This window comes from Rhinoderma darwinii, chromosome 5, assembly GCF_050947455.1.
Source record: "Rhinoderma darwinii isolate aRhiDar2 chromosome 5, aRhiDar2.hap1, whole genome shotgun sequence".
Classification (NCBI taxonomy): domain Eukaryota; kingdom Metazoa; phylum Chordata; class Amphibia; order Anura; family Rhinodermatidae; genus Rhinoderma; species Rhinoderma darwinii.
In genome coordinates this window covers 94,823,569-94,837,011 of record NC_134691.1, presented here as the reverse complement: position 1 = coordinate 94,837,011, position 13,443 = coordinate 94,823,569, and the positions used below count along the sequence as shown (strand labels likewise).

Here is a 13,443-nt window from a genome sequence, read left to right as displayed (position 1 = left end):
AAGAAGTAATTTTCTGTGAGGACAATTTCCAAGAGACACATAAGAAGGTTAATACATTCATGAGTATAATTAGACTGTTGTAACGCTTCAGATACAGTATGAAGGCCTCTCGTGTGGTTGATTGAGGTATAGAGGCTGCACACATCGAATGATACAAGTGTGCAGTCCTCCGTCAATTCAACCTCATTCAATTTAATCAAAAAGTCAGTGGTGTCCTGAATATATGATTTGGCATTAGTGGCAAAATCACGTAACATTTTATCTAGAAAAATGGCTATCGGTGAAAAAATGGAACCGCAACCCGATATAATCGGTCTGCCCGGAGGGTCTACCAATGACTTGTGGATTTTTGGAAGACAGTACAGCACAGGAACCACCGGATGCCGTACCGTCATAAAATCCAACAGGTCACCATCAATGATACCCGCATTATGGGCCTCAACCAATATTGTATCAATGGTATTTTTGATTCTAAATTTAGGATCTCCGGGAAGTGGCTCATAAACATTAATATCTGACAGTTGTCTAGCTAATTCAGCCAAATAGCGCGATGTGTCCATGACCACCAAGGCACCACCCTTGTCCGCGGGCTTGATGGTCAGGGACACATCACGAGAAAGGCCATCAACCGCCACTATCTCATCCCTCGTCAAATTAGGAGGACCTACGAATCTACCATTGTCACTCTCTCTCAAAGTACGAATACGGTTTTTCACAATATCAATAAATGTATCAATTGCAGGTTCATTAATAAAGGGTTGATGTACACTTTTTTTTATGTAGCCCAATCTCTCTTAGTGTGACTTCAGTATGATGTACAGATCTAGTGTCAACATTTTTACCGGCAAACAATACCTTAAATTTTATTTTACGAAAAAAATCAAAAAGATCCAGTTCTAATTGGAACCAATCCACACTAGAAGTGGGACTAAACGATAATCCCTTATTCAGGGCTGAAATCTCCACATTAGATAAGTCACGTGATGATATATTTACCACAAGATTTTCTATGGATTTTTGTTGACTTTGTATTCCTTGTTGACAAATTGACGGTCCCTCTTTGCTCTGAAGGCTCGGGTCCTTGTGCCACCTTCTGTGCTTGTGTCCCCCTCTTCTCGGACGTCGATATCCAGATTGACACCTAAAAAACCAGTAGATGTTTCAATATCATCAGTATCGGACGTGTTGGAGAAGCGTTTTCTTCTTTTCATATAATTGGTATTTGTATTACCCTTATTGATGGTAGGGTCTCGTTGCCAATTATAGATCTTCCCGGATTCATAATCCTCGATGTCTCGATGCCATTTCTGGCGTTTAGCGTTCTCACCATTTAGGCGAAATTTCTGCATTGATTCCACTATACGTAACTTGAAATTCTTTAAATCATCTTCAGACAGGAGAGTTTTGAGTGTATCATCCACAGCTTGCATCCGCATCCTGATCTCACATAGCTCTTTTTGGAGAAATTCAATATTCAGCAACATAATATCTCGTGAATATTTATTTGCGATCTGTATTGATCTTTGACAGAAATCCGCATTATTGGAAAACAGATTTGGTGCCAGGTGTGAACGCATCCCACGGGGTATGCGATTGACTTTGCAATACTCGCCCAGGGTAATCAAATGCAATTCCACTGTAAAGGCCATTACAGTGGAATTGCATTTGATTACCCTGGGCGAGTATTGCAAAGTCAATCGCATACCCTGTGGGATGCGTTCACACCTGGCACCAAATCTGTTTTCCAATAATGCGGATTTCTGTCAAAGATCAATACAGATCGCAAATAAATATTCACGAGATATTATGTTGCTGAATATTGAATTTCTCCAAAAAGAGCTATGTGAGATCAGGATGCGGATGCAAGCTGTGGATGATACACTCAAAACTCTCCTGTCTGAAGATGATTTGAAGAATTTCAAGTTACGTATAGTGGAATCAATGCAGAAATTTCGCCTAAATGGTGAGAACGCTAAACGCCAGAAATGGCATCGAGACATCGAGGATTATGAATCCGGGAAGATCTATAATTGGCAACGAGACCCTACCATCAATAAGGGTAATACAAATACCAATTATATGAAAAGAAGAAAACGCTTCTCCAACACGTCCGATACTGATGATATTGAAACATCTACTGGTTTTTTAGGTGTCAATCTGGATATCGACGTCCGAGAAGAGGGGGACACAAGCACAGAAGGTGGCACAAGGACCCGAGCCTTCAGAGCAAAGAGGGACCGTCAATTTGTCAACAAGGAATACAAAGTCAACAAAAATCCATAGAAAATCTTGTGGTAAATATATCATCACGTGACTTATCTAATGTGGAGATTTCAGCCCTGAATAAGGGATTATCGTTTAGTCCCACTTCTAGTGTGGATTGGTTCCAATTAGAACTGGATCTTTTTGATTTTTTTCGTAAAATAAAATTTAAGGTATTGTTTGCCGGTAAAAATGTTGACACTAGATCTGTACATCATACTGAAGTCACACTAAGAGAGATTGGGCTACATAAAAAAAGTGTACATCAACCCTTTATTAATGAACCTGCAATTGATACATTTATTGATATTGTGAAAAACCGTATTCGTACTTTGAGAGAGAGTGACAATGGTAGATTCGTAGGTCCTCCTAATTTGACGAGGGATGAGATAGTGGCGGTTGATGGCCTTTCTCGTGATGTGTCCCTGACCATCAAGCCCGCGGACAAGGGTGGTGCCTTGGTGGTCATGGACACATCGCGCTATTTGGCTGAATTAGCTAGACAACTGTCAGATATTAATGTTTATGAGCCACTTCCCGGAGATCCTAAATTTAGAATCAAAAATACCATTGATACAATATTGGTTGAGGCCTATAATGCGGGTATCATTGATGGTGACCTGTTGGATTTTATGACGGTACGGCATCCGGTGGTTCCTGTGCTGTACTGTCTTCCAAAAATCCACAAGTCATTGGTAGACCCTCCGGGCAGAACGATTATATCGGGTTGTGGTTCCATTTTTTCACCGATAGCCATTTTTCTAGATAAAATGTTACGTGATTTTGCCACTAATGCCAAATCATATATTCAGGACACCACTGACTTTTTGATTAAATTGAATGAGGTTGAATTGACGGAGGACTGCACACTTGTATCATTCGATGTGTGCAGCCTCTATACCTCAATCAACCACACGAGAGGCCTTCATACTGTATCTGAAGCGTTACAACAGTCTAATTATACTCATGAATGTATTAACCTTCTTATGTGTCTCTTGGAAATTGTCCTCACAGAAAATTACTTCTTATTTGGTGACTCCTATGCACAGAGGAGGGGTACGGCCATGGGATCTAACGTGGCTCCCACATACGCAAATATGTTTATGACAGCTTTGGAGGAAGGCGCCGTCTATGTACTTCACTAAGGTTTTGAGGTGGTGGAGATACATAGACGACGTCTTCGTCATCTGGACAGGCACTCAAGGGGAGTTGGAATGTTTCTTTAGCTTTTTGAATAATATAGATGATGATATTAAATTCACTATGGATTCTTCAACAACATCTCTAAATTTTCTTGACACTAGAGTTTATATTCAGGAACATAAACTTACCACAGATTTGTATAGTAAACCTACAGATCGTAACAATTTACTGAGGTTTGAAAGCTGCCACCCCCATCCTATGATCGCTTCTCCCCCCTACAGCCAGATGTTGAGGGTGAAAAGGATAGTGCAGGATCCTTCAACTCTCGACGTCAGGTTGAGCGATACGTCTCAGAAATTCAGGAATCGGGGGTACCCTAAAAAACTATTGGACAATAAAAAATCTAAAGTGGAGGGGATTTCGAGATGTGATCTTCTGCAAAATCGCAAACAATCGCCCTCCCATAGACTAACATTGGTGTCTACATACTCTCATAAGAGCAATGATATTGCCAACATCATTAAAAAAGAATGGGGGATACTTAGGAGTTCTTTTGATAAAATCCCGGAATTTGAGGTCCCACCACGTATAGCCTATCGCAGGACCAAAAATTTGAGAGATCGTCTAGTACATGCTGATGTGGGCTCTTTGACTAAGAATTATCAGACTTTATTAGCCCCCAAAAAATTTGGTTGCTTCCCGTGTTTAGGTTGTAATAACTGTAGGAATATGGTTAAGAGCGAGGTGTTCACCCATCCTGTCAAAGGTTCTACCCACAAAATTAAACATCATCTTACATGTAAATCGGACCATGTAATATATATCATTCAATGTCCTTGCAAATTATTGTATGTAGGTGAAACCTCTCTAGATTGTAGAAAACGTATTAATAACCATAAGTCCACCATTCGTACCAAGAAAATTGACCTACCATTACCTAAACATTTTGTGGAAAATAACCATGGCGAGAATGACTTTAAGTTATATATTGTTGATCATGTACCACGCCATAGACGAGGTGGAGATAGGATCTCCAAACTAAAAAGATTGGAGTTGGAATGGATTTTTAAATTAGACACCTTATCCCCTAGAGGTCTCAATATAGACTTCAAGATCTTTCTAAGTTTCTCTAGATAACCCAGTGGTACATTCTGATTTGAACATCTGCCCGTACATTCATCTTCCCCTTGTTCCTCCCCCTCCTCTGTGTATTAGGAGAATAGGAAATAATTTGACCATATCTATAATATAATTATATTTTGTATGCTATTTACAATGTTTAGGTCTGATATGTATTGTCAGTGTCCTATAAACTATTTTATATATTTTTCTTTTTATCCTAGATATTACTCTCAAGATTTGCCTCAAGGATCGGTTGAGGCTGTATATTTGCACTACTCTTATACCTGATTATATGCATCCTATTTTTTGAAAAGTTTTCCCATATATGTTATTCATGTCTTCCGTCAGTATTTCTAAGACGATGTGTAGATCTGTGTCTGTATATTATGAGTTTTATATATACCCACATGTGTGCCTAAATCCCCATCATCACAGATGAGGCATAGGGATTATTGGTCTGAGATACAATGTTTATTCATAGTTTACAGAGATAGTATATATAGATCACATCGTTTTATATTTGACCTATTAGACTCCATAGTGGATGGGATGTATGTGCAACATATGGAACGATGTTGCCCTCTTTCAAAATGGGTCCGACGATCCTTAATGGGCATTGCGCAGATGCGAATCCACGATATGTCCAATGACTCATATTTGAGACGGACAGGATCCGACGTCATCCATGGGAAACATTTGTGGGTGTATAGCCCTCTTTCAATATGGCGACTAGCACCTCTAGTAGACCATGCGCATGCGTATAATGACGTATCATGCGATGACTCATACACACAGGTGCTAGGATTACGCAATGCTTAGTTTTCATGTAGTAGGAAAGTGCACAACACTATCAGCCGATCCAGCGAGGGTAAGATGTTTTTAACTTTATTGTATACACCTGTTTTCTTACACTATCACATGTTATTATACACGTGTAGCCCATCTGATTGATTGGCCTTATTACAGTGAATGCACTATTTATACTATGTATATGTAATGTTTTTTAATTTATTTTTCTATTCATGTATTAGCACATCTATAGGGGATCCTATTGATATAAACATTTTGTATACTTGTTGTAGCATTATTGCACAAGTCTATTATATGTATGTAATTGGCTTTATGACCCTGTTTTGCATATATATGCGCTTTATGTGTCACATTATTATGCTTGAGAAAGGCTCGTATTGAGCTGAAACGTTGCACCGTGGAATAAAAGGATCTTCACTTTGAAAATTTGGTAGTGCTGTCTCCATTTCTTTTTTGTCTTGACTGAGGGGTCACTCGGACTGTGACCCAGGAGACGTGCACCCTCTTGAAAAATGTATCCTGTGCTGCTGATCTATACATATCTGGAACAAAGATTAGTGTCATATAACATAGAAAATACAAAACTCTGAAATATAGGTAGGCACAAGAGATTTTAATATCATTTGTGAAATACACAAAGATTTTCCATTTCGTAGAGAGTAACAAATAAAGTTAATGGGTAATAAATAAGCTTCCAAAGTTTGAACCAATGGATAAAACTTTAATACTTGAATTAAAAGACATTTTTCACACTTGCAGCTTAAGGAAAAGGAGCACTCAATATTGCAGAATGAGAATTCCATTCTAAGCATCATTAGTTCCTAATGACGGAGCTGCATGGTCAGGCGCCTTACAGATGCAGTGTACCCGGCTAACTCAAATACTTTTATATGCAGAGATAATCAATGCTTACCTTTTCCCCTCTTTCTTTGGAAACCTCACGTTCGTCTTCCCTGTCACACTTATTTCCCAGGAGAACTACCTCCACTTCTTCACCAGCTCTCTGAATTACAAAAGCAAATTGCAAAGAGAGTGACATTCTAAACGGATAGCTGTCTGGAAATGACTAAAGCACACATGCATTATACATGACAGGCAGTCTTACAATGAAAAGCACTGCCATATTAGAAGTCATTGATATGAAGTCTTACACCTTTCTGCTTTTTCCTTTAAACATAATTGAATCCAACAATACCAGTTAGATGCTTTCAACTCTTACCAAATCTGATTGCAAGTAAATTAGTAGGCAGGAAGTTGAGATCAACGCAATAGTATTATTTATCAATGGAAATAGTGTAACACTGAAGTGATGCCCTAAAAATCTAGGCTAAAATTCCAACAATACAGGATGCTTGGGAAAACGGAGCTCCTGGATTATTGGAAATTGCAACTAGTCAAAGTTTAAAACGTAAATTCTTGTTGATGACCCTACATTGCTCCCCCTGCCAATGTACTTTGCCTCCACTCCCACTCTGCTGATCTGACCCTCAAGATGAAGTCGACCTTGTGCTCCCCAGATGCTGATGTGACTCTGAAGCCGACATACTTTATGGATAAAAGTATTAGGACACCTACAGGAGCTTTTATGGCAACCCATAAATAAATCATCTCCATAGCCATCAATATGGAATTGGTCCCCCATTTGCAGCTAAAATAGATTTCACTCTTCTGGGAAGGCTTTCTACAAGATTTTAGAGCATCTGTAAGAATTTTTACCCATTCATCCAGAAGAGCATGTAAGGTCAGACCCCTTTCTTGGATTAGAGGGACTGGCTCGCAATCTCCATTCTAGCTCATCCCAAAGGTGTTTGATGGGGTTGAGGTCAGGGCTCTGTGCACGCCAGTCAAGTTCTTCCACACCAAATTCACCCAACCATACCTTTATGAACCTTACATTGTGCACTGGGGAACAGTCATGCTGGAACAGAAAAGGGCCTTCTCTAAAAAATGTTCCCACAAAGTTGGAAGCATACAATCGTCCAAAAAGTCTTGGTATACTGAACCATTAAAAGTTCCCTTCACTGGAACTAAGGGGCCTAGGCAAACCTGAAAAACAACCCCATAGAATTATTCCTCCTCCACTACACTTTACAGTTGGCACAATGCAGTCAGGCTGGTAACGTTCACCTGGCATTCGCCAAACCCAGACTCGTCCATCAGACTGCCAGAGAGAGAAGGACGATTTATCACTCCACAGAACACAATTCCACTGCTCCAGGGCCCAGTGGTGGCGTGCTTTACCCCACTCCATCCGATGCTTGGCATTGTGCTTGGTGATATAAGACTTGCATGCATGCGGCTGCTCGGCCATGGAAACCCATGCCAAGAAGCTCCTGGTGCACAGGTTTTGTGCTGATGTTAATGCCAGAGGAGGTTTGGAACTCTGCAGTTATTGAGTCAGCAGAGCGTTGGCGACTTTTATGCACTATGCGACCCCGCTCTGTAAATTTACATGGTCTGCCACTTTGTGGCTGAGTTGCTGTGGTTCCTAAATGCTCGAACTTTGCAATAATACCACTCACAGTTGATCATGGAATATCTAGGAGGGAAGAAATTTCACAAACTTGTTACTACAGTGGCATCCTATTACAGTACCACAAATGGTACTCAGTGAGCTCTTTAGAACGACCCATTCTTTTACACGTGTTTGTAAATGCAGACTGCATGGCTAGGTGCTTTATTTTAAACACCTGTGGCAATGGGACTGAATAAAATACCTGAATTCAATGATTAAGAGGTGTGTAATACTTTTGTCCATATAGTATACATTGCTGACTTTGCTGTATGGCTATTTTACAATGACAAATAACTGAATGCTCATATGGCACATAATTATGTCGTGACCAAATACAGTTCAGATTGTCCCAATATTAGTAGACTAGTAAAAGTAACAGTTCTGTGGCAGAACATTAGACTCTGTGTCCCTATCATATCACACATCAATTAGAATACCTAGGACCGCCTGACTAGTCAATAACCACATCTGGTACACAATTATGTGCGTACTAACATTGCCATGTTTCCAAAACATTTAACCACGTGGTCCAAATGGTCCTAAGGCTGGGTTCACACGAGCACATTAACGTCCGTAATGGACGGACGTATTTCGGCTGGAAGTCCCGGACCGAACACACTGCAGGGAGCCGGGCTCCAAACATCATAGTTATGTACGATGCTAGGAGTCCCTGCCTCTCTGCAGGACAAGTGTCCCGTACTGTAATCATGTTTTCAGTACGGGACAGTAGTTCCACGGAGAGGCAGGGATTCCTAGCGTCGTACATAACTACGATGCTAGGAGCCCGGCTCCCTGCACTGAGTTTGGTCCGGGACTTCCGGCCGAAATACGTCCGTCCATTACGGACATAATGTGCTCGTGTGAACCCAGCCTAACACTACCTGTACATGCTTTTTGAGTTTTGAGAAATTAACAGAAAACTCTTTTCTTGCTAGGACTTCTACAGACTCTAATGTGGCATCAGGAAAAAAAACTACATATGTACAAGTCCTTGGACCAGCTACTAGTTCTACAGGAAAAGGGGTGTTCTAGGTAAATACTACAATTCCACTAGGTCATTATTCTTTATCCTATGTCTCCAGACAGGCATATAGAGTGCCTCTAGAGGGTATCCAGGTATGTTCAACATAGGGTTGAGCAATTGATTTAAAAAAAAAAAAAACAGACGTCATGTTGCGCAGTTTTTTGGTAAATTCTTTTTCACTATTTCAACTGTGTTTGTGCCCTCAGGACGCAGATAGAGTTGAAGCCAATGGTGGAGCAGGGAGCCGTCAGCTCCCTGTTTCACCATTCATTGTGATGCCGGACGCTCACGGCTCAGTGCAAACAAGCGTCGTGGGAACAGGGTTAGGCGAGTATGTATTTTATTAGGCACTATTAGGGCTGTGTGGGGGCAGCTATGGTTGCATTATACTGTGAGGGGGGCAGTGCCAGGGTATATTATATATAGTAGTTTACAGCAGGCTCAGGAGATCTATATTAATTCAATGCCGTGGATTGCAAATAGGAGACGTGACATGGAAAAAGGGGTGTGGCCTAAATAGTTCAATCAATCATAATAGAGGTTACACGTTTAATTAATTGTCATTTTGATTTAGGTAATCAATCACCCAGCCCTAGTTCAACATGATATTACGATGTAGTAACAAGTGCTCACAAACTCGAGTTGTCACCCATTACACAACAGAGTTGTGCATCTTAGAATTACAACTGAAGACAGGTAAACTCCCAAACAATCTCCGGTAAAAAGTATTAAAAGGGAACCTCTTACTAAATTTAAGGGTACCAAACCACTAGCACATTGGGCTAAACATGCCCCTCAGACTGTTTTAGCAATGTGACAACCCCTTTTAAAGGGATTGCATAAGGGCCTGTTCACATCAGCGTCAGGCTTCCGTTCATCGGTTCCGTTCGACCCTTCCAATGGATTTCCGTTTTTTTCGCGGAAATAATAGCGGAATCGACTAAGCTATTGTTTTCACTAAAAAAACAGGAAACCTTATGGAACGGAAACAAAGGAATCCAACTGCAACGGAAGCATTACCATCGAAATTAATGGTAATGCAAACGGAAGCTATGGCAACAGAACCGATGAACAGAAGCCCAGGCCCTTAGATTAGTAAAATATAGCATCTTTCTTTCAGAATCAAAGCTCCTCTTCCCCCTGGGCTGTATCAATTTTGCATCTTAGCACCATTCACTATAATGACAGTGAGCTGCAATACCAGACAGAGACAAGGGTGGTGCGGTTTCTGAAAGAAAGCAGACATGTTTTTCTAATCTCATACTACACCTAGTCAGTCATTGACCATATGTATGTATACATCACCAAACTATATATAGACCACTATTCACATGAACTGCATAAACCTATACATTGTTATAAGTATTGTATGTTTATCATGGAAGAACATTGCATAAGTATTTGTCTTTTTTCTTGTACAGGTCCTAATAAAACCTATGATTAATACATAGCTTTATATATTTGGTTTACAAAAGTTCAGGGAAATACATTTAATGGGATATAATCTTAACATTTACACTTTTCTTACCATTTTAATGTCTTTCATCCATAAAGATGTATTTTCAAATGACATTAAATTTGAGATGTCGTAAACCAGAATAAATCCATGAGCACCGCGGAAGTAGCTGACACTTAGGGTATGGAACCTTTCCTGTCCTGCTGTGTCCCTGAAATACAATCAGATCATCTTCATGGTTTGTTCAATATGCAGAACATTGTTCTCTAAAGGAGGAGCTTGTCTAGCGGACAATAAATATGACTGTCCTGTTATAACCGACAAACTTCTCCAATTCTACCTGCTAGCAGTGAGCAGGGGCACCCAACGTTACCTGGGATTGCCAGCTGGAAACCAGTGGTGAATACTGGACACGCTGCATCCGGTCATTAAAAGGGGTTGTCAGTTTTCAGCAAATGAATATAAATTTTTTGTAATATTAAAACTCAAAATTTTCCAATAGAATTTCTATATTAATCCCTCACAGTTTAAGATCTCAGCTTGTTGTTATTCAATAGGAATATTCATGGTTTACTTTCACTGGATAAAATTCTGTCCATGGTCATGTGATGGACACACAGGTCCACAGCTCGTTCTAACGATCCCAGCACCTGTGTGTCCATCACATGACCATGGACAGAATTTTATCCACTGGAAGTAAACAAGGAATGTTCCTACTGGGTAAACACAATTAACAATTTATTCAGCGGATTGTTACGATTGCAACGATACCAAATTTATATTGATTTTTTATGTTTTACTACTTTTACACAGCAAACACTTTTTTTTTCAGAAATTATTTGTTTTTGTGTCTCCATATTTGAAGAGCCATAACTTTTTTATTTTTCTGCCAATGCAGCTGTATGAGGGCATTTTTTTTTATGCAGGGCGACCTGTAGCTTTCATTGGTACCATTTTGGAGTACAAGCGACTTTGATCACTTTTTAGCACATTTTTTTTTTAAGGCAGGTGTAATGATGGGGGTAGGGAAACAGACAAGTGAGCCCTAATCTACCCGCCACTCAGTCCCTGCCTACTTGCAACGACCCGCCCTAGGCGACGGGGTACAACTGGGCGACGGTCCCTACGCTCAGTAAGTGCACGACAGACAAACAGACAAGGGTACACAGAAGCTAAGGGAAATGGGGCAGTTGCCCACGGCAACACCGTGAGCAACAAGAGTGGTGAACGAGCCGAGTCAAACCAGGAGTGTACGAGGTACCAAACGCAGAGCAGGAGAGTAGTCAGTAAGCCAGGGTCAATATGAAGCAGGGTGAAATAGTTCAGAAGCTGCAGCAGGGCCAGGAAACCAAACGAGAAGAATCACAAGCAAAGGAGGAACAGGAAAGGCAGGTATAAATAGACAGAGGGTGGGAGCTAGCTCCGTCTGGCCAGGCTGTGATAGGCTCTCCCACTCCTAAGCCTGCCATGCTGAGTGGTGGAAGATGGAGTCAGTCTCACAGACATAGAAGCAGGTGCAGACTGATTACCTATGGGCGTTGACACAGAAGCTGTGCCTGGTAGATCCTTTACAGCAGGATTCACAGAAAACAATGCAATTCTTGCATTGTTTTATATTTCATGTTTTATGGCGTTCATTAAGTGGGTTAAGTAATGTAATAACTTTATAGTTGGGGTCATTACGGACACGACGATACCAAATATGTGTAACTTTTTTTTAATAAAGCATTTTGTAAGGGAAAAAAGTGGGTTTTTAGTTTTTTTTTTTACTTCTTTTTTATTATTAACTTTATTAAACTTTTTTTTTTCACTTTTTTACTAGTCCCACTAGGGACTTTACTATGCGGTCATCCAATCACTTTTATAATACACTGTAATACTTCTGTATTGCAGGGTATTACTGCCTGTCCGTGTAAAATGGACAGGCATCTACTAGGCTATCCCCCTGGCATGGCCTAGCAGTCATAACTAGTGGCCCCCCGGCTGCCGTAGAAGACACCGGCACCCTGCGATCTTATCGCAAGATGCCGGTGGGGTGAGGGAGGGAGCTCCCACTCTCCAAAACCACTGAGATGCGGCACTCACTATTGAGCGCCACATCTGAGGGGTTAAACGAGCGAGATAGATACGAATATCGATCTCACCCATTCGAGCACGGCTCCTCTGGTAGCTGAGAGCAGGGAGATTTAACGGCTCCCTGCTCTGTTTATTTATTCTGATGCAGCGCCGCGAAAAGGCATATGCATCGGAATAAAGCCAGTTAGTGGCCGCCGTGAAAAGGCATATTGGTGGTCACTAACGGGTTAAAACCCTGAAGAATTAATAGAGAAACTATATTGGAAAACTGTAAAACTTAATTATACAAAAAATAACATTTATATGCCAAAACCGGACAATACCTTTAAAATCTGCAAACAGCTAGACCATCAATAAGGAAAAGAGTTACCACTTGGGTAACTAAAATTGACTAGAAGGGGTATGGAGGAATTTAGAACCCAATACTTAGAGGACCAAATGGCATGCTGGCCATATGTGGCTGTAAACAGGAAAACCTAGTGGTGTGCATGGTGTTTAACTTAAAATTCTTCAGAAACACATGGCCAAGATATGGAGATCCAAAAATATAAAAAAAATGCAACTTGGAAAAGTTCTATTCAGCTTCTTTGTTTTATGTAGAATTCAAGCCCGATATTTGTTGGGTGCCCAAAAAGCTTCACTTTAAAAACCACAGACTATCGTGAACTTCATGTCTACACAGTCCATCACTGTTAAACATTCCAATGTCAAGCCTTATTTCTCACTTGTATTTCATCTGTAACCATAGAAATGTTGCTATTATATGTTACAGTAAATTTTCAAAGAATTTAACATTTCTACAAAAATTTACCAGGATCTTCCCTACCAAACGCAGCCCAACAGTAACTACTAGTAAGCTATGGTAACGCAGGGGTGGCACAAATTATGGGTACTAAATTCTCACCCTGGAATAGTAGCTAAAGTGCTACATAGTCAATGACTAATATAGTTTATAGTAAAATACTTATCCATATATAAGAATCAGCAAAATCAATCTTTATAAAGGGTCACCACTGGAAAGACCTAATTCTATTT

The 13,443-nt window shown here is 40.4% G+C and overlaps 1 protein-coding gene across 1 annotated transcript in view; it reads right to left on the bottom strand.

The window, feature by feature from the left end:
* The window catches only part of LOC142652677 (ras-related protein Rab-10-like), a 75,950-nt gene that overhangs the window by 35,658 nt on the left and 26,849 nt on the right, over positions 1 to 13,443 (bottom strand). Inside the window, exons 3-4 of the mRNA XM_075828335.1 lie at positions 10,405 to 10,543; positions 6,251 to 6,340 (exon numbers count right to left, since the gene is read on the bottom strand). Coding sequence (XP_075684450.1) covers positions 6,251 to 6,340; positions 10,405 to 10,543 — 229 coding nt within the window. The remainder of the gene's footprint in view (positions 1 to 6,250; positions 6,341 to 10,404; positions 10,544 to 13,443) is intronic.